General features: G+C 47.5%; 1 protein-coding gene across 3 annotated transcripts in view; it reads right to left on the bottom strand.

Moving 5' to 3' along the window:
• ZBTB16 (zinc finger and BTB domain containing 16) overlaps nucleotides 1-24968 on the bottom strand; it is a 192347-nt gene that overhangs the window by 46862 nt on the left and 120517 nt on the right. For all 3 annotated transcript variants that reach the window (XM_011926781.1, XM_011926783.1, XM_011926782.1), the window contains one exon: nucleotides 17188-17274. In XM_011926781.1, the coding sequence (XP_011782171.1) occupies nucleotides 17188-17274 (87 nt within the window). The remainder of the gene's footprint in view (nucleotides 1-17187; nucleotides 17275-24968) is intronic.

Below are 24968 nucleotides of genomic sequence, written 5' to 3'. Positions count from 1 at the left end.
CCCTCCCCAAAGCCTGTGGCACCCACTAACCTGCTAACCGTCTAGAGCTTTCTGTTCTGAACATTTTCACATAGATGGAATCATATAGTTCATGGCCTTTCATATCTTGCTTGTTTCACTTAGCACAGGATTTCTGAAGTTCATCCATGCTATAACATATATCAATATTTTACTCTCCTTATGGCCAAATTACAGTTCATGGTATATGGATATACCACATTTTGTATATCCATGCATCAGCTGATAGACAGTTGGGTAGTTTCCACTTTGATTGGCTACTGTGAACAACACTGCTATGAATGTTCATGAGGAAGTTTTTACATGGACACATTTTCAATTCTCTTGGGTTGGGAGTTACTTTCTGAAAATAAATTCTTGCTATTAGGTAGTTATTTGTCTCTCTCCCACATTAAAAACAAAAAGAGCACAGGATAGTTAAAAAGATCTGAGACGTCCAACTACTTGGGTTCCAAATAATTGATACCTGCCTGTCCTTACAACACTCCAATCTCACACACACACTTTACCTGCATCCCCTCTACTCCCTCAGCCCGGGGCTCCGCAGGACCCCATCCTTAACCCACAGCCCTCACCAGCCCAAATTATGCCTCTAAGCAGGAATCTTCACTGCAGCATATGAAATATTTAAGCTGCTTTTCTAAATATATACATTATTTAACCTACAGTCTATAAAATATTTATATTGTTTGTCTCTACCACCCCCAAATATCTGCATTATTTACAGTGCAGTTGGGGAAACATTAACCTGTGGGTTTTGCCTTGTGCATTTTTGTTCCTATTCCCTGTGTCACTGGGGCACACACAGACTGGAGAGAGGCAATAGTGACAGTTCTCTTGCCCAGGTCACACAGAAGGCCCTGGGAATGCAGGAGATAACAGTGTCCAAAGCCAGATGGTCAGCACTGTAGTCACCTCTGCGACCTCGTGGTACCATGGGAACAGGCAGCAAACACCCCGTTATTTCCCGGGGGCAGTTTTGTATTCCAAACTCAGGGCCCCACTGCTGTTGATATTTAATTGATCCCCAAGTCTCCCACATGGGGAGTCACTCCCACTTCCAGCTGAGCTCATTCTTATTTGTGGCCTCTGTCACCCCCTCCAGGTGTGACCACAGTCCTTATGTCACTGTAAGAAAAAGCTCTCTTCTTACTCACTTCCTCTGTCAGGCCCATAGTGAACAGGACAGCAGCCCTGACCTCTGAGTGCTGGCACAGGCCCATTCCCCTGTGCTGCAGTCTCCATCTGGCATTTATCTGTTCTAACAGCGGGAAACTGAGGCATCTGCCAGTGTGGCTGAGATACTGATGTCCATGAATGCTCCCAAAACTCATTTACTTGTACTTGCAGCCTTTTCTTTTTAGAAGTCCTCCTTCCATAGACAGAGACTTGAAGGTGATATTTTTCTTATTTATAAAGTGAATTTAATTTTTAAAATTATGTAAGTGATATGTGCTTGTAAATCATCACTATTATTACTCAAAAATAGATAAAGCAGCAAGTAAAACATCTTTGCCCTATAATCCCACTTCTAAAGATCATCATTGTTAACAGGTGTAGAGCATTACAGAGTCTTATAGGATGGCTTTAGTATTTTATATGAAATGGGACCACACTATATAACCTGTTTTCTCTAACCAGCTTTTATCATGCAAAACATCATGGGCATCTTTCCATACAATCATTAACAGACTCCTTACCTTTGGATATTTAGGCCATGCTCATTGCTTTGTAATTACAAATAATGTAGCAATCAGCACCCCTAAGGAACGTTTAGAAACTCTGGTGCATAAAGGCCAAAGTCGGGGATGAAACGCCAAGGGTTTCTGAGCATTTGCCACACTGTCTCAGGAGCCTGCTGATAACAGGCCCTACTGCCACTGCGGTTGGTGGTTGAGACACTGGTCCCCGGACTCCTCAGGGAGCAACCCCGGGCCCAGCTTGGCAGCACACCCCTCCTTAACTTAGACACCTCCAATGAAATGCCGAGAGTGTGCAATGAACTTTCTCCTCTCCTGGCTGTCTAACTCAGAAGGTTGTCTGCAACTCCTCCTCCTCCTCCTCCTCCTCCTCCTCTTCCTCCTCCCACCTTCACTACCCTTGGGTACCTCTACTTACCCTGCCTCTGTTTTGAATCTCTAAAATAATGTGACAAGTTAATGATGGTACAATTATCTAAATGTTTAACAGACATGTTATCTAAGTGAGTCGGATTGAGATTCCATCCTGCTGACAGTAAACATCAATGGTGGAGCAGAAAGCGATAGGCAAATTATAGCAAACCCTGCAATTTCAATGCTATTAACTTTGGAGGAATAACAGCCTTGAGGCCTGTAAACTCTGAATAAAATAGGCCCTTGTGTTTGTCCAACTATTAAATCAAAATGCTACCAACATCCTAGAAAAAAACAAGGCGATTTATGGCCTTTCAAGTTTCAGTTACACATTGGTTTCTATTAACTCCTTTCTGTCATCGGGCAGCCGTGGCGTCACTAAGGAGAAGGGTGAGAAGTCAGAGAGGAAAGACAGGAGTGGACAGTGGGAAAGAGAGGGATAAAGGAGAAGCTTGTGGGGCTGAGCATGGGCACGAGGGGAGACAAGTGGAAACTTCAGATCAAGAACTGAGGTTGATTATCAGGACTCAGATGTGGGGACAATTCTGAGAGTGAAGGGGCAACTCAGACCAGTGAGTACGGTGAGTCCCACCAGATCACCCCAAGAAACACCAACCTGGAATCCCAATCCTGCCACTGGATGAGTCATATTATTTAAGCCTCTCTGAGTCTGTGATTCCGCATCAGTGATGCAGACAGCGAAACCCCCTTAGTGGTGTCCTGATGACTATATTGGACCATACATGAAAAGCAACAGTGCTGGGCACAGACCATGCTCTGAATAATCGTCCTCAAAGATCAGACTCTATCCTTCCCCTCCAATTCCTAGAACAGTTTTTAAGATGCAAAAGATTGTCATCTTTAATCCCTTCTTCAGACACAGTAGGTACTTAATACATTGTTACTGAATAAGCTACTAAATAAAGTGGAGGAATTCTTGTCTACTGGTGAGGGACAGGTAACAAGCAGCTACCACTTGTGCATACAACAGTCCTCCTTTTCCAGGGCTCAGGGCTTCACATGTATGATTTTTTTTCCTTTTTTCTTTTCTTTTTTTTTTTTTTTTTGAGACAGAGTCTCACTCTGTCACCCAGGCAGGAGTGCAGTGGTGTGATCTCTGCTTGCTGCAAGCCCTGCCTCCCAGGTTCACACCATTCTCCTGCCTCAGCCTCCCAAAGTGCTGGGATTACAGGCATCAGCCGCCACACCTGGCCCCACATGTGTGATTTTATGTAGTTCTTACGGCAACCATTATGATTATTCATCATAGTTTACAAATGTGAAAAACTAAGGCTGAGAAAAACACAGACCATCAACACAAGATCAGAATCTTAGGCTGTCCTTGGAACCAGAGAGCCCCCCAAAGAGCACTTTTCTTGCCCAATTCCCACACCCTACCTTGAGAGAAGCAAGGAAACGAAGCCATTTGTCCTATATGAAGCAAGTCCATAGCAGAGCCAGGATAAGAACCTAGTTCTCCTTCTCCTAATTCATTATTGCTTCCAAACACCATGCTGCCTCCACATCCCCAGTGATAATTTGCAATCACATTTCTGCTAGGGTGAGAGGCCGGGGAAGGGCAAGGTCTGTGTTCCGTCCCCTGCCCAACGGCATCCATGTCCGGCATCCCCATCCCGGGGCCCAGCATCCATGTCCAGTATCCCTGTCCCGGGATCCAGCAGCATCCGTGTCCAGCATCCCCGTCCTGGGGCCCGGTGGCATTCATGTCCAGGATCCCCATCCTGGGGCCCAACATCCATGTCCGGCATCCCCATCCCGGGTCCCAGCGGCATCCATGTCCGACATCCCTGTCCCAGGACCCAGTGGCATCCATGTCCAGCATCTCCTGGGGCCCGGTGGCATCCATATCCGGCATCCCCGTCCTGGGGCCCAACATCCGTGTCCGGCATCCCCATCCCAGGTCCCAGCAGCATCCATGTCCGACATCCCTGTCCCAGGACCCAGTGGCATCCATGTCCGGTATCCCCATCCCGGGGCCCAGCATCCATGTCCAGTATCCCTGTCCCGGGATCCAGATCCAGCAGCATCCGTGTCCAGCATCCCCGTCCTGGGGCCCAGTGGCATTCATGTCCAGGATCCCCATCCCAGGTCCCAGTGGCATCCATGTCCGACATCCCTGTCCCAGGACCCAGTGGCATCCGTGTCCAGCATCCCCATCCCGGGTCCCAGCATCCATGTCTGGCATCCCAGTCCCGGGTCCCAGAATACATGTCCAACATCGCTATCCCAGGACCCAGCATCCATGTCTGGCATCAAGCGACACTCAAGATGTCTGTGTAGGAAATGAGCGTCAGCCCTTTCTAATCCAACCCTGTCTTGCATCGATTCTCCTTCTCCAATCCCAAAAGAGCCAAACACCATTGATCCCCTCAAATCACTGTTCAGGAGAGTGATGCTTCATATAAAATGTGCTGGGGTGATGAAAGGGCAGAGCACAAAGGACTTTCAGGACAGTGAAGTGGCTATTCTGTATGATACAACAATGGTGGGTGCCTGTCCTTACACATCTGTCCAAATCCACAGACCGTATTTTGAGTAGAGACGAGGGTCTCCAGTACAGAGGGTCCACAGGAGGGAACCCTCATGTGAACGGTGGGCCCTGGGTGACAGTGATGTGCCACATGGGACACGGATGCTGCTGGATCTGGATCCCGGGACAGGGATACTGGACATGGATGCTGGGCCCCGGGGATGGGGATGCCCCGGGATGTGCCAGCATGGGCTCACTGATTGTGACAAATGCACCACCGATGTGGTGTGGGATGTTGATGGTGGAGGAGGCTGTGCACTTGCGTGTGAGGACGGGGGTACAACGAGAACTCTACACTTTCCATTCCATTTTGCTATAACCTAAAGCTGCTCTTAAAAAATGAAATGTATTAATTTAAAAGACAGTATCGGGGGCCCCTCCAGAAGGTGGCCAGAGGGGCCCTGGGAGCCGCTAGGATGAATAATGGAGAGAAAGAATGGTTGGTCTGGGCCAGCAGGAGATGGCTGGGTTGTTCCTCCCTACTCTACAGCAAGCGGCTCCAGCACAGCCGAGAGCCTGTGCTTGGAAAATAAAACTCTATATTAGGCATCAAACATGCCTTTATAGTAACAGCATGAAATTAGGTCAAGAGTAAATCTATGCTGGGGCACTGACTGTACAAACAGCAGCACATGACCCTCCTCCCAAAGTGCCTATGACGTTCCGCGGCCGTTCTTGAGCCTGAGCTTTCTCATGTTAAATTCCTTGGCACAGAATGTGAAATGCTATACAAATCACCTCTGATATTTATAAAAGTCAAATGCCATTATGTTTTCAATGGGGAGGTCACAGCAAACCACATGGAGTCTGCTTGTCCCTCTGATGACTCACTGTCCTATCCTCCCTGATACCCTCCATCTTGGGCAGGGGTTTGAGGCTCGTTCAGACTTTTTTTTTTTCATGTAAAGTTTAGGTAGATTAAGTTATTTGTCATCATCTGGTCCCCTCCCAGCTCCTCCGGGACCGGCCACTGGGAGGCTGTTCTTGAGAGGAGGAACCAGAACAGTTGCTAGTTTTCCTATCATTACAGGACTCCTTGGTGCCCAGCACTGTCCCTCATGCCAAGCTCAGGGCAGGAGGCGGCAAGGCCAGCAGCTATCCTGAGGGAAGCAGCGATGCTGCTCACCCTTTTAAATCCTCTGCCTTCTGCACTCCAGCCTGGGTGACAGAGCGAGACTCTGTCTCAAAAATAATAATAATAATAATAATAATAATACAATACAATACAATACAATAAATCCTCTGCCTTGCCTGCTACTCCCACCCCACCCCCTTCCCCCACCATGATGACGCACTACAGAAAATTCTCCAAACAAGGACTTCATTTTCTACTCTGAAGTTCAGAGCCAGGGACTGTCCCTGAAGCTTCCTCCAAATATTATTAACGTATCAGGAGAGAGAGAGGGGCCAGTGCAAGCAGGCAGCCAACAGCAAGATTGGAGATACAGTTCTGCACCTCCAAAGGGGGAAGCCACACAGTGCAAAGAGAAAGGGAAACAGAGAGAAACAGAGAGTGGGGGGAAGAGAGAGTATATGCCTCCTAGCCTTCTTCACACTGAAACCAACAGGACCCTTTGGGTGGGGTTCCCTCCAATGCCCACTCCCTACTAGGAAGGAAGAGCAGAATCTGCAGCATAGACCCTCAGCTGCCAGAGGTGTGCTGTTTCTGGACTGCAAGACTCTTGCAGCCAACACAGTGGATGAGGACCAGCATCTCAACATTTGCATCTGGTTGAGTGGCTTCCCCTGTGACACAGTAATGTGGAAACTAAGCAACTTTTTCTAGGCCAGTAAAAGAAAGTACTTATTTTGCAATCACAGTGGGGAGAACCTTGGGCTGAACTTGTGGGCCCTAATTCTAGTTTGGATTGTTTGTTCTTAACTGACCCCCTTTTTCGAATAGGGGCTTTGAGCCATTGATCCGCACATGAGAGCTGATAGCCAGGCCACCACAGGGAGGAAAGACAATGCTAACATGTGGGCTCTGGGGTACAGAAGGCCAAGGCACACATTCAAGTCCTGCCCCAGATTGGTCTTCCTTAACCTTTCTGGGACTCAGTTTTCTCTGGCAAACATTAGGGAGGAAAAAAGGTCTCTATTTTTGGACTATAGTGAAGACTTCATGAAATAATAACTCAAAAGTATCCAAAAGAGTACACCTGTTGAATTATCTGTGCCTGAGGCAAGTTCAGCCTACATGCTCATTTCCTTCACAACACCGTAACCGTCAGGAAGGCAGGGCCCAATTTCTGTTCACCATTATGTATTAAGTCCACAAAGTACCGAGCATACAGTAGGTACCTAAAAATTCAGAGAACGAGGAAATGAAGGAACTACAGGATAAGCCAGCTATACAGGCTGCTCTGACACCAAACTTGAGTCACTAACCTGGCAGACCTTGCAGGGCAGGTTGAGGGCTGGAAGAGAGAGCTGAATTGCTCCAGGGTAAGTCTAGGGTCTAGTTCAACCTAGTACACTGGGCCTGCAGAGGGTGCCCTTAAGCTTCCCAGCCTCAGAACTTCTAAACCTAGGAATGACCTGAGCTATCTTTGTCTGCTTCTTTGCCTCTTTTTTCTTACTGGGGAAAAGGTAGGATGAGGTAGAAGGTTCTATTTGAAGAAGTCAAGAGATAGGGAATACCCAGGTTCCCGGTGATAGCAGACATGGTTCAGGACCCCACCAGCAACCCCAAATTCCTGAGCCTTCACCAGTCACTGAAGCCTCCTCTAAGATGTGGAAGGGCACAGGCCTGGTGCTCCTGGAGGCTGGTATACCTGCTTAGTCTCGATTCCAGTTTTGCGGCCTGTCTGGTCTGGGTTTACATATCACGTATTCAGATATCAACAGGGAATGGTTCCTTTGGGAATCTTTGGGCATTCCAGACCTCAGGGCCTTAAGATCTACCAAATCTGCTCCATGAGATTGCTCAAGGTATGGAGCTTCAATCTGCCCTCACTTCTCTCAACTCTTAGTTCAGTAGGCACATTGCAAATGTCCTCTTGGCCAGAGGACATAGTCAAGGATCCTGGAAGACCTCACCATGGCCTTGCAAAGCAGGTGTATACCGTTCCTTTTCCTCCATCACCATCCTCACTGACTTGGCCCTTCCCCGTCACCAACCCAGTGGGAGAAATACATGTTCTCAGAGGCCTCTAAGGAAGACGAGGATGATGCAATGAGAGAAACTGGCACCTCCATTTCCTGAGTGCTTACTCCATGCAAGGCCTATATTGAGATTATTCAGTCTGTAATGGGGCTGGAATTGGAATCTAGATAGTCTGACACCAGATCCCAAGTTCTGGGTCACTATGCACCAAATACCCTGCACTTGACACCCTGATTTTAGGCTTCCTGGGGTTCCTCTTCCCTGCAATTTGCATGACAAACTGCACCACTCTGTTAGGGCTCAAACTTTCCTAGGAAGTAATGCCCTCTAGAGATCATCCCATCCACTTCCCTGCCTTCACGCAGGTCTTGTGTCCCCAGGCAGTCATTTGCCCATTCCCCCTTTCCTGCTCCCTGACTCCCTCAGTCTCTCTGGCCAGGTCCACACAGACCAGCCCTGGCCCCAACTCCCCCATGTTCAGATTACAAATAGGTAGCTGCTCTGGGTCCCCTACAGATGGACTGAAAGAGTTGAAGGTTCCTACAGGTCACCCTGGTGGCCTCTTCACTCAGACCTCCCATTTTCTCCCGAGGGCATGCTGAAGACTGCCCAGCCTCCTACCCTGGAGCTCAGCAGCCAAGTTATCTCACTGCCCTCTAATTAACACCTCGGATCCTGTCTGTTGCCCCCAGGCCTGTTCAAGTCCCAAATGGGGATGTACAGTGGCTTGAACAACATTATGATTTGTAAAACCCACTCCTAATTAGTTTGACTTTGAATAAAGAGGGTAATTATTTTTAAATTTATTAACTGCTGCCTGGCCAGAGAAGTTTCCAGATCAAATGACATGGAGAAGCTATTTCTGCTCAGTGATGCAGCAATTTATATTACTGATCGGTCATTAAAACCTCTGGCACAAAACCACTTGTGCTTCCTGAGCCAAGATAGTGTCCGTGTGTCAAATTTCAAACCCAGAGTATAAATTAAGCCATTAATCGTATTTATCAGTTTATCTGAACTTAAAGAACTACTTGCTAATTTAAGACATTCCTGATATAGAAGCCAGGTGGTGCGCTGGGTGTGCACGTGGGTGTGCACGTGTGTCTATGTGTGCTTTCTCACTTTTATTTCACTGAACAGTGTAAAAAAATTCTGATGTGTAAATGAAGCACAAGCATCTCGGGAACTGCCTAGCTGTTAATTCCTCACTGCTCTGCAACCCAAACATTTTGGAAGCAGCAGTGTTTTGCAATATGTATTTGTCATAATATAAAAGGTGTAAAATGATCTCTGTTTATCTCCTCAAAGTCTTCGTTGTACCAAAACAGAAAACTGAATGTGACAACAAAGCCTGAGCCCAGCCCAACCGTCGTCAGCGTGGCCTCCTAGAACACCAGCTTGAGCCCGTCAAGATCTTGAGGGCAGGGGGCATGGAGGGGTCACACACACCAGGACAGAAATCCAGGTCAAGTAGGGTCAAAAGGGGTGAGATGTGAAGATGCCATTCTGTTGCATAGACTGGAACTGGAAATAGTTTCCATTAAGTTCATTTTCCAGTTTCAAGAATACCTGTACGATACCATAACCACCTGCCCTATGCAAAGCCACACGTGAACTCCATGAACTCCCACGTGGCAGCCTTGGATATGAAACTGATCTGATTCAGGCAAACTGTATCCTACTCCAAGAGGAGGATGTGTACATCAAGGTGTTGGGGCTTCACAGTGCAATGGGGCACAGGGATCCAAAAGAGCTCTTCCCAGGCAGGGCCATGAGCTCAACGACCTCTAAACAGGATCACTCTGAACCATTTAGCCTACAGACTCTTGGACAACACTCAGTCAATGCGGAGGCAGCCAGGGAGTAGTAGAAAGAGCACTTGACTTGGAGTTGGGTCAAGTTCCAGTTCTCCACTTCCTAGTGGGTAGTGTCTAGGGCCCCATGGTCTCCTCTGTTAAATGGGTATAATAGACGAAAGTGTTTTATAAACTAAGGTAGCAAAAATATCAAGTGGCATTGGCATTATTTTCACTGTCCCAGGGTCTCCATTCCTTCTCTTTTTTTTTTTTTTCAGATGGAGTCTCGCTCTGTTGCCCAGGTTGGAGTGCAGTGGCACGATCTCGGCTTACTGCAAGCTCTGCCTCCTGGGTTCATGCCATTCTCCCGCCTCAGCCTCCCAAGTAGCTGGGACTACAGGCACCCGCCACCACACCTGGCTAATTTTTTGTATTTTTCGTAGAGACGGGGTTTCACTGTGTTAGCCAGGATGGTCTCATCTCCTGACCTCGTGATCCGCCCACCTCAGCCTCCCAAAGTGCTGGGATTACAGGCGTGAGCCACCATGTCTGGCCCATTCCTTCTCTTTTTCAGAGCGCTTCCCTACCTACTCTCCTGTTGGCTTCCCAACGATTCCTGGTCCCCCACCTGGCTTTTCCCACTCCAACAGCTTTAGTGATATTTTCAGCGTTCCCTGTCATCAGGCAACTCCCTTCCTCCAGGGTCCCCTTTCCTGGAATAGAGAGGGCAAATAGATTTTAGATTGTATTCTCTCATTGATTATTAGGGGAACTGAAAATCCACCTGAGTTCACCAGGAAGTAGCGCTATGAGTGATGAATGAGCTCCACCACATGTCAGAAAGAGTCACCAGTGTCATACAGGACCCCTCTTTGCCAGCCCTATCCTGAGGGTAAGGCTGCTGTCAAATCTCCCCTTGGCACTGAGCACAACACCTGCCCCACACAAGGAAGTGGCTCTTCCCTGCTCGGGGAGCTCGCCCACAACTCACACTAAGACTGGCAGGGAGCCTTTCTCAAAGCATCCACCTTGGTCTCTCATCCCTAATTTGGATTCATTTTCTCCATTCCCCATCCTTTCAAGAGCTCAGTTTACTCAATCTCTATTGAGCACACCACATGTGGCCTATTGAGCAAGCCACATTTTACCTTAACATCAGCAGGGGGCACTCGGTAGCTGACCTCTCCCTCCTCCAGCAGAGAAGCCCCATCCACAAGATCTCTGGGGGAAAACAAAGGGCCTGGGCCACCATATTCAGACCTTCAGCTTCTTTCAAGAACAGGGCGTGTGCCTGAGTTGGTCACCATCATATCCCCAGCGGGTGCCAGGCACGCAGGGGGTGCTCCATACATCTGGGGTCTGCCTGGGAACAACCTCCACAGCTACTCATCCCTCAGGGACTCAGCTTGCTCCCCTGCCTCTGGCTGAGAGGGCAGCTTGCTCCCTGATGCTGCAAATGTAATCGGGATGGACAGAATTAAGCTGCTTGGCAAAGCTGGCTCATGGCTCATTCCCCAAGATTAGAACTCTCAGAGTGGGATTCTCAGTTACCTGCGGTCTAGCAATAAGAAAATGGCTGGGACCCTGGGAGACTCGGTCCTCCCCTTGCTTTCATGACAAGCAGCTCTGGAACCCTGGGCAAAATAACCTAGCCAGGTCACCTTCTCTATAACTGAGCTAGGGACACGCTGACTGGAATGACAGCTCACCTGTAAAGCTCTCCTCCCATCATGACATGGCAAGACCCCTCCAGGCCAAAGCTCAAGGTACCATTTAGGAGGCATGTTGTCCACTCAGAAAAGGACAAGAATGCTGAAATATTGATGACAATAATCTTAACAGCAGCTGACTGGTGTCCTTCCTTCTTCCACTTGAGTCCCCTGTGGCAGCTTGTTTCCAAAGATGGCTGCCATCAATTCCTCCTTCCCTATAGGTTTCTGTCACTTCCCTACTGAGAAGGAGAGTCCAGCCTTCCACCACCTTCCATCTGGGGCTGACCTATGACTATCGGATTGATGAAATATGGTGGAAGTAATGCTGTGTACTTCCAGCCTAGCTTTTAGAGGGCTGGCAGTTCCTGTGTCCTGACTCCTGGAAACCTGAGCTGTCACACAACAAATGCAGGTTACTCTGCTGAAGAGAGAAGCCATGCAAAGGAACACTGAGACTCAGATAATTGAGTGAAGGAGCCATCTCGGACATCCAGCCCAGTTGAGTCTTCAGATAACATCAGCTCCAGCCATTACCTGATGGAACCACATGAGACCCCAAGTGAAAACCACCCAGCTGAGCCCAGTTACCCACAGAACTGTCAGAGACAATAACACTTTATTGTGTTAAGCTACTATTGCAGTGGTTTGTTACATGACAATACTCTCTATGGTCAATCCTCAACACAAGAGCCAGAATAATCTTTTAAACACATAAATCAAGTCATATCATTCGCCCAGTCAAAACCCTTCAATGGACTACTTTTCCACTTTCTCTATAAATGTGCATCTGTGTGTGTGTGTATGTATTATATCTCAGTAAAGCTATGTGTGTATGTGTGTGTGTGCATGTGTGTGTACAGTCAAATGTCACTTAGTGATAAGGATATGTTCTGAGAAATGTTTCATTAGACAATTTTGTCTTAAATAGGGCACAGTGAGCCAAAAGAGCCCTGCCCATGACGGGGTAGTGAGCTAAATGATCCTGAGCCTTTTAGCCCATGGACAACACTCAGTCAATGTGCAGGCAGTTGGGGAGTCGTGGAAAGAGCACATGAGTTGGGTCAAGTCCCAGTTCTCCACTTCCTAGTGAGTAGCTTCTAGGCTACATCCTAGAGCACACTTACATAAGCCTAGATGGTACGGCCTTCTACACACCAAGGCTATATGGGACAGCCAATTGCTCCTAGGCTACAAACCTTTAGAGCATGCTACTGTACTAAACACTGCAGGCAATTATAACACAATGGTAAGTATTTATGTATCTAAACACATCTAAATGTAGAAAAGGTACAGTAAAAATATGGTATTATAATCTTATGAGACCACTGTCATATATGCAATCCATTGTTGACCAAAATGTCATTATATGGTGTGATATAGTTTGGATATTTGTCCTGTCCAAATCTCATATTGAACTGTAATCCCCAGTGTTGGATTACCAGTGTGGGGCCTGGTGCGAGGCGATTGGATCATGGGGATGGGTTTACCCTGAATGGTTTAGTACCATCCTCTTGGTACTATTCTCATGACAATGAGTGGGTTCTCTTAGAGAACTGGTCATTTAAAAGTGTGCAGCTGGCCGGGCGCGGTGGCTCAAGCCTGTAATCCCAGCACTTTGGGAGGCCGAGACGGGCGGATCACGAGGTCAGGAGATCGAGACCATCCTGGCTAACACGGTGAAACCCCGTCTCTACTAAAAAAATACAAAAAGCTAGCCGGGCGAGGTGGCAGGCGTCTGTAGTCCCAGCTACTCGGGAGGCTGAGGCAGGAGAATGGCGGGAACCCGGGAGGCGGAGCTTGCAGTGAGCTGAGATCCGGCCACTGCACTCCAGCCTGGGCGACAGAGCGAGACTCCGTCTCAAAAAAAAAAAAAAAAAAAAAGTGTGCAGCTGCTTCCCCCTCGCCCAACTCTCTCTCTCTAGCTCCTGCTCTGGCCATGTGACATGCCTGCTCCCGCTTTGCCTTCCACCATGGTTGTAAGCTTCCTGAGGCCTCCCCAGAGCCTGAGCAGATGCCAGCATCACGCTTCCTGGAAAGCCTGCAGAACTGTGAGCCAATTAAACCTCTTTGTAAATTACCCAGTCTCAGATATTTCTTTACCGCAATGCAAGAACGGCTTAATACATGGCACATCACTCTGTGCGTGTGTGTGTGTGTATGTATACATATGTGTGTATATATATGTGTGTGTGTATCTACATATGAAAGAGAGGTGGCATGAGTGATGCCAGTGACTCTTCCAGACACTGGCAGAGCTCATTTATATACATGTACACACCCATGCCACTTTTCAGAGATCTAATACACATACCATACAATATAAAATTCATGTCTTTTAAAGTGTACAGTTCAACTAATACATAGAATGGTCCCCGACTTAGGATTTCTCAACTTTATAATTGTGGGAAACCATCACAGTTTGGAAGTAATGTACAGGATATAATAAATTCCATGAGATCTTCAACACTTTTATTATAAAATAGGTTTTGTATTAGATGATTTTGCCCAACTGTTGGCTAACGTAAGCGTTTGGAGCACATTTAAGGTAGGCTAGGCTAAGCTATGATGTTCAGTAGGTTAGTTGTATTAAATGCATTTTCAATTTATTATCTTTTCAACTTATGATGGGTTTATCAGGACACAGCCCCACTGTAAGTCGAGGAGCCTCGGTATTCAAAGCTGTGCAGTCATCACCATGATCAATTTTAGAACATTTTCATCACTCCATGAAGAAACTCCGGCTTCATCAGCAGTCACTCTCCATTTCCTCACAACTTCCCCAGCCCCTGGCACCTACTAATTTACTTTCTGTCTCTATAGATTTGCCTATTCTAGATATTTCACATGAACACAGTCATTTTGCATCTGGCTTCTTTCACGGAGCATGTTCAAGTTCATCTGTGTGGTAGTACGTATCAGTACTTCATTCCTTTTTAGGGCCAAACAGTACACCATGGTATGAATACACCACACTTGGTTTATCCATTCATCAGTTGATACACACTGGGTTGTTTCCATTTTTTTGGCTATTATGAATAATGCTGCTATAAACATTCATGTACAGGTTCTTGTGAACATATCTTCTCAGTTCTCTTGGTTGTATACCTAAGAGAAGAACTGCTGTGTCGTACGGTAATTCTATGTTTAACCTTTTTTTATTTTCTTGAGGCAGAGTCTCACTCTGATGCCAGGCTGGAGTGGCGCAATCTCAGCTCACTGCAACCTCCAACTCCCTGGTTCAAGTGATTTTCCTGCCTCAGCCTCCCGAGTAGCCGGGATTACAAACACATGCCAACATGCCCAGCTAATTTTTGTGCTTTTTTGGTAGAGATGGGGTTTCACCATGTTGGCCAGTATGGTCTTGATCTCCTGACCTCGTGATCTACCTGCCTCAGCTAACCTCTTGAGGAATCACCAGAACATTTTCCAAAGTGGCTGCACCATTTTACACTCCCACCAGCATAGTATGAGAGTTCTGGTTTTTCCACATTTTTGATAACACTTGTTATTATCTGTATTTTTTATTGTAGCCACACTGTAGTGGGTGTGAAGCAGTATCTCACTGTGGTTTTGATTTACATCTACCTGACGGTGAATGCAGTTGAGCATCTTTTTCATGTGCTCATTGGCTATTTGTCTATCTTTGGAGACACATCTGTTCAAAACCTTTGCTCATTATTTAATTTGATTATTTGTTTATGTTTTTTTGAATTATAAGGCCTCTTTCTATTTCTAGCTATAAGTTCCTCACCAAATACATGATTTGAAAATATATTCTCATCCACCAAAGGACTCTTAGCACATGCAGAATAAAACCCAGATCTTTTACCAGGGCTGAGAGACTTGCCAGATCCTGTCCTCATCCCTCACCACTCTCTACACATCACTCCCAGCTCTCTGGCCACCACTGCTCTGCATGCAGGTCCTTAAACCTGTCAGACTTGACCCAGCCTCGGGGCTTCTGTAAGTGCTCACACCCTTTGCTTAGATATTCTTCCCAGAAAATTTTTGAGTGGCTTACTCCTTCTCTTTTTAAGACTCTGCCCAGATACCACCTTCTTGGAGAGGCCTTCCCTAACCATTTTATCTACAACATTTCTCCCTAAATATCCATGATATTTCTTTTCTCCCTATTATTCTCTACTCCTTATCCTTTTCTTAGTAGCACTTAGTATGTCTAAGCAGACATGATATCGTACACTTATTTGCTGATTCTGTCTCCCAGCTAGAAGCTCAGTTCCATGAGGGGCAGGAATGTCGTCTGTCTCATGCACTACTACATCTTAAATGCCTAAACAGTGCCAGGCACATTGTAGAAACTCAATAAATATCTATTACATTAAATATACCTACTACTATTTATTGAGTGCTTACTATGAGCCAAACACGCCATGAAATATTTCAAATAAAATACCTTATTTCATCCCCACAACAACCCTAATGCTAGGAGGTAGACACTAATATTACTCTACTTTTCTAACAGATGAGAAATCTATATTTAGAGACTTTAAATAATTTATCCATGGCCCCACAAATAGGAAGTGGCAGTCAGGATTAAACTCATGCAGTCTCAGCTCTGAACTATATGGCTCTACCACACGTGTCCCCATTACCAACTCCAGCAAGTCACTTTCCCTCCTTTCAGCCTCAGTTTCCTCATCTATGATGTAAGAGTAGCCTCCGACCTTACCTTACAGTGTTACTGAGAGATTGGCCAGGTGGGATCACGTAAAGCAGTGGTCCCCAACCTTTTTGGCACCAGGGATCAGTTTTATGGAAGACAACTTTTTCACATACAGCAGGGTATAGGAGGGTGTTCCTGGGATGATTTAAGCACATTACATTTATTGTGTACTTTATTTCTATTATTACATTATAATATATAATGAACTAATTATACAACTCACCATAATGTAGAATTAGTGGGAGCCCTGAGCTCCTGCAACTAGATGGTCCCATGTGGGGGTGACGAGAGACAGTGACAGATCATCAGGCATTAGATTCTCATAAGGAGCTCACAACCTAGACCCCTTGCGTGCACAGTTCACAGTAGAGCTTGTGCTCCTATGAGAATCTAATGCTGCTGCTGCTGCTGCTCTGACACGAGGAGGAGCTCAGGTGGTAATGCGAGCAATGAGGAGCAGCTGTAAATACAGATGAAGTTTCACTTGCTCACCCACTGCTCACCTCTTGCCATGCAGCCTGGTTGCTAACAGACCACCATGGACACCAGTCCATGATCCCGGAGTTGGGGATCCCTGAAGTAAAGCCCTGAGAACAGTGCCTGCCTCACTGTGAGTGTTAAGTGTGAGCTGCTGTGACGATCTGGTGACAACTCTGATCACAATGATCAGATGACTTTGGTACAGTGAAATCAATCCCCTTGAAATCAAGTAAAGCTCTATCATTGTAAGTTAATATTGTTCAAATGCATCCTGTGTACAGACTGATTTTAGACAATGTCTCAGCTCTCGCAGAGGGAGGACCAGCCCACCATGGCCACACGAGGGTTTCAGTCTCATCAGATGGGTGTGATAGATTTCCTGATCAAAGGAAGAAGATGTTTTGGTAACATCACAGACTAAGGCCTCAACAAGTGTGTACTAGATACCTCCAACAAAATGGGATCTCAGTGGCCGCTCAGAGACAGATCCTGGCCTAATGTAGGACAGCCATTCTCATGGGGCCATGTCATACTTGTCAACTTCTGCTGGGCCAGCCACACAGCCAAGGGTAGCTGAACATGGCAGAAGCCCACCGTACTCACAGCTCCCCCAGGAAATTACCGGATGTTACATTTGCTAAAAAGAGGTTGCCCCTCAGACAGTTCATGTCCATGTGCTACCAACACTGTGGAAAACCTGGAGAATAGGAATCCAAGTCAACTCACCAGTATGGGTCTGCCTGTGCGTCTCCAGGGCATCCTCCTTTGAAAACTGTGCACCGCACTGATCACAGACAAAGGCTTTGGCACCCGCTGAAAGAAAGGAGAGGCAGTTACCACTAGAACAATAGTCCATTGGTGAGGGGGGAGGTCCTGGGCCACAACTGTGCAGGTGGACACTAGGGGAGGGGACTGGACACCTGCGAAAATCCTGAGTGAGGGATCATCCACGGTTCAGACCCTCCTCTAAGAGGTGAACATTCACCCAACTGAGTTCCAAAGGCCCTTGTCTAGGGCTCTTCCAGAGAGAAGGAGAAACAAAATCAGAATAACCAAGATAAACAGAAATGGGCTCCAAGTTAGATACCTCAAGAAGAAGGAGGATCTGAAGACGTACCTCCAGGTGATGGGAGGACAGGAGAAAAATGATACCAATGCAGGGAAATGTGTCCTGTTGCCTAAACTGTACTTCATGGGAAGGTAAGAATTGCTGACATACCTCTACCTGGATGTACACGGGGACCTCTGACTCAGTGTGTCCAAAACTAAACTCACCGTCTACCCCCAACTGCTGCCTGCATCTGACCATTTAAAACCCCTGAATGATTCCCCAGTGCCTAGAGAACAAGGTTCAAACTCCTTACTGTGACTCACAAAGCACTTCTCGGTATGCTCCTCTTTCCTGCTTCGTCTCTCACACCTCACTCTTGCTCTCTTTTCTCCAGCTACACTGAACCACGTGGGCTCCCTGGAGGAACCATATTCTTCCTCATTGCTAGGCCTGAGCACATTCTTCTGCATGTCCTCTGCCTCTGACATTCTCCCACGCTTCCCTGGCTGCTATGGCGCAGTTGGAGGTCCTCTTCATCATTCATGCATCGACTTCAATACCCGGGCCCCCATGTGTAGGTGAGGCAAGGCTCCTTTATGCTCCGATAGCACCTGGTATGTTCCAGTTCTTGGCCCTTGCTGTGCTCCATTCCAAATGCCCGTGGCCCTGTCTTTCTCTCTCACCACATGGTAAGTTCCCTGGCGGAGGGACCGTGTCATCTTGTGCACAGCTGCATCTGCCTGACACACAGTGGAAACCTATTACTATACATATTTGTGGAATAAATAAGATTAATTCAGTGCAACTCAATTTAATAAACTTTCTCAGAACTGTCATTTAGAAGGCTTAAAGTGATAATGCCACCATGTCAAGATGAAACAGTACTTTTTATCATTGGCTAATAGTCTTCATGGCTCTACTGTATTATCTGATCCAGGGGTCACCTGTCACAAGCCTTGGCGTTTTTCCTTCAAGATGTCTCGCAGATGTACTCTTCCACGGCATTTGGTGCAGTGATTCCACTGCAGTCACCACCCCATTCAGGCCCTTGCAGCGTCACACTCAGAACACTGTAAGACGTGGGGTGGTTTCCACACCACCAGCCACCCGCAGTCTACTCAACACATGCAGGTTCCTCTGCGGCCACCTGATTTCTCACACTCTCTTACTCAAGAAGATACAATGCCTCCCAATGTGTACTGACTCTAAATTCCTCTACTTGGCTTCAAGGCCTTCCATAACCTGTCCCGGTTAGCCACCCACCTCCATGGGTAAGCGGTCCTCACCAGCCCTCTCTGGGTACTGCTTGACCTTCCCAGAGTCGCTGTGCTTGAGCAATGCTCAGTCCCGTTCCTCCATCTGTTCCAATCCCACTCCATTTTCAAGGCCAGAGTTTGTGGACATCAAGCCCTCCAGCCCCTTTCTGCCCTTTCCAATCTGCCACTGCACTCTGTTCCTTTCAACACATCTTAGCACTTTGTTGTTGTCATTGTTTTTGGGATAGGGTCTCTGTCTGTCACCCAGGCTGGAGTGCAGTGGTACAATCATAGCTTACAGCAGCCTCAACCTCCTGGGTTCAAGCGATCCTCCCACCTCAGCCTCCTGAGTAGCTGGGACTACAGGTGCACGCCACCATGCCTGACTAATTCCGTTTGTTTGTTTATTTGTTTGCTTTTTGTTTTTTATTTAGAGATGAGGTCTCACTGTGTTTCCCAGGTTGGTCTTAAGCTCCTGGGCTTAAGTGATCCTCCCACCTTGGTCTCCCAAAGTGCTGGGGGGTTGCAGGTGTGAGCCAGTGTCTGGTCATCTTTGCTCTTCTTTATATATGCCTGTGTTTTAGTTTTGTATTAGAGCCTCATACGAGCCAGAACTACTTTTTACACAAATTTGTAGCCCACACTGCTGTTTTCAAATCACCTCAGATTTCCTGAGTCTTGACTATATACCAGGCATGATGCTAGATGCTTAATATGTATCATTCATCCTAACAACCACCATTTATATAGTACGTACTATCATTATCCCCATGTAGCAGATGAGTACATTCAAGCCCAGAGAGGTTAAGCACTTTGCCCAACGCCACACAGTGGTTAACATAGTAAAGGTGAATTCAAACACAGGCAGCCTCATTTCAGAGCCTGATTTCAGAGTAATCCCCGTATCCTTCGGCCTCCCTAGGGTTCCATCTGCAAAGATGCTTTGTGGATAAGACTCCAGGGGTGGGGTCTGAGCTCCCATCTCTGAGTGAAAATTCAATTTACCTATTTTACACGTCAGGGCTTTGGGGCTGGAAAAATGGCTCCACTACTTTTCTAGAAATTTGGAAACCTCTGCCTTGGAGAATCAGCACATACTGAAGGAATGTAACTCCAAATACAAGCTGTTCCAGCACAGACTTCAATACCAATAAATGCTTCTTGCAGTGAAGAGTATGAGGACCCTAGAGGAAGTCTAGAACGTGGGGCCCTCCGGAAGTATCGACTTTCTCTGTCTCACCGACACCTATCTTCCCACTGATGAGCAGGATATACTCCAGTAGGTGCTCAATAAATGTGAGTAGACTGGCCGGATAAGTGGGTGACAAAGTACCCCAGGGAGGATATGAACTCGCTTTTCCTGAAAAGCTTTAAAAATAAATATTGTCATTTGCCTTAGGTGGCTGGGGTTGAATTTCACCTAGAGGCACGGAGAATCCCATGGTGACCTCTGGGTGTCCCTTCAAGCCACAGGGCACCCTCAGGCCAAGCACCTGATATACGGTTTAGAGAGCTTTGAAGAAAGAGCCAAGAAAACTTCTAGCCCCCAGTGACGGCAAAGCAGTGATGACGTGTGTGAGCAGGGGTAGCAGCCAAGACTACCTTTCATCCATTCACACTGGAAATGCAGAAAGCACCTCCGAGAGCAGAGTGGGCCTGGACGGGAAAGCTGGGGCTGGATGAAGTCACAGCTCCCTCACAGTTAGAAACTGCCCCCAGTCCCAAATCATTAGCCATCAATGATTTTCTGTGGATCTGTAAGGAATCTGATTTTAATTGTATTTCTTCCTTGGGTTCTATCCACTCTCACGGCTCCGTAAAGGAGAAAGGGGAAGCAGAGGCCCGAAGCGGGAAGCACTGGCTGGGAAGGGGAGGGCACCCTGTGGGCTCCCACACTGGAGCCCTGCAGTCGGCGAGGAGCCCACCATGCCACAGGCTTCCAAGGGATGTGGTCCGGAGGGTTCTTAGAAAACAGCCATCACTGTGGGCTGGAGGAGCTTCTCGCTTTAATGACTGAGAAGCAGAGAGAAAGGAAGGAGGCCAGGTAGGAAATAAAGGGCCGGATGTGCACCATCAGACAAGTGCAGAGGAAGATGAAGACAGATAAGCACACATGATCTAGTAAAAGCGGCTGCCTCGGCCCAAGCCTGACCACATCTGCTTGCCTTCAAAGTCCCGCCACTCCACCCCCACCTCGCTGAAGTCACGACACGGAGCTGAGCGTGTGAAAGCTCCTGTCCTCACTGACTCTGGGCCAGGTCCCTCCTTACACGTGGATAACACAAATGTCAGCTCCCACTGCTAGCCCCCACTCACAAAGCCCCAATACTCCCACGCCCACCCGGACAGGCTCTGACTTCCCCCCAACTCTCCAGGGTGAGAGCAAAGACAGGCAGTTCCACAGACACGTGAGCGGGGCAGAGCGAGACAGACAAAATCCTCTCTCCCAAGGAGTCTTGTGCCTTTAAATTGTCTCTGTAATGGCTGGCTCAGAGGCAGAAATATTTGGCAGCCCTGAAATTAAAAGTGATAAATTTCCTCGCCAAGCTTTGATCGATAATAGAGGCCTCATCTGTTAATCAATAAGACAGTCTCTGCCTGTTTACTGTGCATATGTTGTTCACTGCTGCCTTCAGTATGATGTCAGGTTTGCATTCAAAGCAACTCAAGTGTGTATAAACCACATGGCTATTCCCAAAATGCATTACGGTGACATCATGCAGCCACTAATACATTTATAAAGCATCAATGGGAGGGGGCAAAGGAGGAGGGAAGAAGGTCATGCCAGCTGAACACAGCGGGTGTGCATGGACCTAGCAGCAGCATTTACACCCACAAAATTTTCTGGGGCTCAACCTGGAGTCGGGAGAACTCCAGGGACACAGCTCTGGGATGGCCATGACTTGCCATATCCTTCCTACACACGGGAGCTGGTTTTTGAATGTCCAGTAACTATATGCAGAAGGTGGATTACAGGAAATAAACAAAAGAAACGAAATCCCTGCCCTCAGGGAGCTTATGTTCAAGAGGGGAGGGGGGATTTTTAAAGAGCAAGTAAATATAAAACAGGCCAGGTGGTGATAAGTGATAAAAAGAGAAGTAAATTAAGTGAAGAGGGCCAGGCACAATGGCTCATGCCTATAATCCCAGCACTTTGGGAGGCCGGGATGGGTAGATCACTTGAGCTCAGGAGTTCAAGACCAGCTTGGCCAACATGGTGCAACCCCATCTCTACTAAAAATACAAAAACTGACCAGGCATGGTGGCTGATTTTAAATCCTAGCTACTCAGGAAGCTGAAGCCGGAGAATAGCTTCAGCCCGGAAGGCAGAGGTTGCAGTGAGCTGAGATCACACCATTGCACTCCAGCCTGGGAAACAGGAGTGAAACCCTATCTCAAAACAACAACAACAACAACAAAGCATTAAGTGAAGACAAACAGAGAGTGCCAGGGGCTGTTCTTTTACACAGGCTAGTCAGGGAGGCCCTCACTGATGCGCTGACATCTGCATACAGCAAGGCCCCCACGTGACGACATCCACGCCAGGCAAGGGAAGAGGAGCAAGGAGGCCAGCTGCATGGGATGGACAGAGGTTGAGGTGGCAGACGCGGGGATGGGGGAAGTTAAGGGATAGATTGTGGGAAAGAAATTAAATAGCAGAGGGAGAATAGTGGAAGATAAAGGGCGCTAGACCCTTGCTATCCATAACAATCACAGATCCAAGCAAACCGAGGACAACGGCAGGATCTAGAGGTGCAGGCATGAGATCCCACGCCTAACCTGGCCACTCACAACTAGTCATCACACCTCGATGAACTGATTTCCCAATCTGTAAAATGGGCGTAAGCCTATCTGTCTGCCTCCCTGAGGCTGCCGTGAGGAGCAAGCAAGGTAATAGACATGAATGAATATGAAACTCCTTGCAGATCAAAAAACACTCTGGGGACAGCGAGGTCCTTAGTGCCATTTATACCTCAGGAGGCTGCGCAGTGTGGTTACGAGCTCAACATTTGGATCAGAAAGATCAGAGGTCAAATCCCAGGCAAGCTAGTCGCCAGTTGTGACCCTCAGCAAGCTGCCAATGCCAGGGAGCCTGTCGCCTCAGCTGTAAAATGGAAACAGTAAGGGGAGGTCCCTCAGAGAGCTGCGACAAGGTGGGGAAAGTGCTCCACCCCACAGCTGGTGGATAGATACACAGAACCAGTAAGTCGCAGCTACCATTTATCTCCAGTCACTTTTCCTTTAAAGAAAGAGCTCCCTTCATGCAATTAAAGTATGGCTGATTTTACTGGAATTGGATGTACAGTTATTTGGGGGCCATTTATCTTGTGTAAAGTGAGTCTCACATTCATAAAGACATATGGCACCACACGTGCACATACATGAACACACACACACACACACACATACCCTACCTTGTTCCTCTAATTTAAAGATGAGTGATTGTTTTGTTCAGGGGAGCAGAAAAATCTGCCATTGAACCAATATGTCCATATCAGCAGCTATTCACCAACCTGGCTCTGAAATCTTCTCTGGACAAGCCCCTGGAGCCCCATTCAACTGTCCTGTATTTGGGGCTCTCTTCCATCTTCCCAGTGGACTGTGAGCTCTGTGAGAGCAGGTTCCCACCTGTCTTGGGCTTTACCATATCCCCGATGCCCTGCGCCATGCCTGGCACACAGTCTGTGCCTACTAAATGCTTGTTAAGCAAAGAAAGCCCTAGGCAGGTTCCTAGGTGCAGAACTCACCTGGGAAGGGCGCAATGGCCACTCAGGGCACTGCCAAGCTGTCTGTCCCCTAGGGGGTGGCAGAGTCCTTATTCTGCACACTCAGTTCTCTACTAACCCCTATTTAAAACTCAAGGACACGGTCTCTGGCTAGGTCTTAGGCAGTTGAGAGGAAAAGAAAGGAAAGGTTAGGAAGTGGGGCTGTCTGCTTCCTCTGGTGCAAGACCTCCCTCTCTCATCAGTATGTCTGCTACCAACCCAGTCCAACGCTCACTGTGGCAGCCAACAAACAAGCCTTCCCTCCACTACAGTCAGTGAGCCTCCTACCCCCAGGCAGTGATCTGCCGAGTGACTACTCCATCCCCCAGGCTCTGAGTTTATCTGAGATTCCAGGTACCCAGCTGTGAAAGAGACAGGCAGACATCCTTGCCTCTGCCAATCTCCCAGGGACCCTGCAGATGAGGGCTTCGGGATGTTCTAAGCACCGCCTTGCAAGGAGCTCCCTGATCATTTTGAGTTCTCTAGACCCCTACTCTTCTCCTCCTTTTTCGCTGACTTCCTGACACCTCCAGAAGTTTGGGGATAAAGGAAGGAGGAAGGTTCAAAGATGGTTAAAGTTTGGTGGAAAGAGAGGACGCACATGCCAGAGGTGGGACTGAGGCCTCCGTGTGTGGGAGCAGCTCTCCCTCTGTGCCAAGGATCACCCCAACTCACAGGAATCAAAGTCGGGAACAGCCAGCAGGGCACTTTCAAAAATATAAAGCTTTCTCTAAAAGCCCAGGATCCCGATGGCAATTAAAGCTGAAATCCAGTAGAAGCCATGACAAGCTCCCTGCAGCTGCCCTCTCCCCCTTGACAAAGAGCCTCCCTCCCTACCTGCCCTAACCAGAAATGAGGCTGAGGAGGTCCCGGGCATCCAGGAAGGAAGCAGAAGACATTGACTGCAATCAGATATGGGGTGGTGTCTCTCGGAAGGAAAGAAGGCAGAAGCCAATGAGTGAAGAAAAAAAAAATCCAAATCCCTCCCTCTCCAAAACCTCTCCCACCTCCATGCTAATAATAAGAAAGGGGAAAAAAAGAACCACTGAAAAAACACCTAATGTTTGCCAGCATCTAATGCTGAGTGGTGTGTCCTTTTTTCAAAATTCCTTGAGATTTTAAAATAAACATCTTGAATGTTCTGATGAGATCTGCACGCCTGCTTACATAAGGAAGTACAGAGTGTACCAAAACAGCAGACCCAAAAAAAGCATAAGCTGTCAGAACAATGAGTACAGACGCGGGGCATTTTACAACAGGCCACGGTGTACAGTTTTATTTACAGTACCTCTTATCAGACGGAGAACAGCACACTGGCTGCCAATTCCAAAGGCCGGCACTGTGTGTTCTTTCCCTCAAGGAGATGTGTACTCCCAGAGAGGAGCTTGAAGGCTCTCTCTCTCTCTCTCTCTCTCTCTCTCTCTCTCTCTCTCT

Source organism: Colobus angolensis, unplaced genomic scaffold (assembly GCF_000951035.1).
Source record: "Colobus angolensis palliatus isolate OR3802 unplaced genomic scaffold, Cang.pa_1.0 Scaffold7, whole genome shotgun sequence".
Taxonomy (NCBI): domain Eukaryota; kingdom Metazoa; phylum Chordata; class Mammalia; order Primates; family Cercopithecidae; genus Colobus; species Colobus angolensis.
This window is presented reverse-complemented; position numbering and strand designations above follow the sequence as displayed.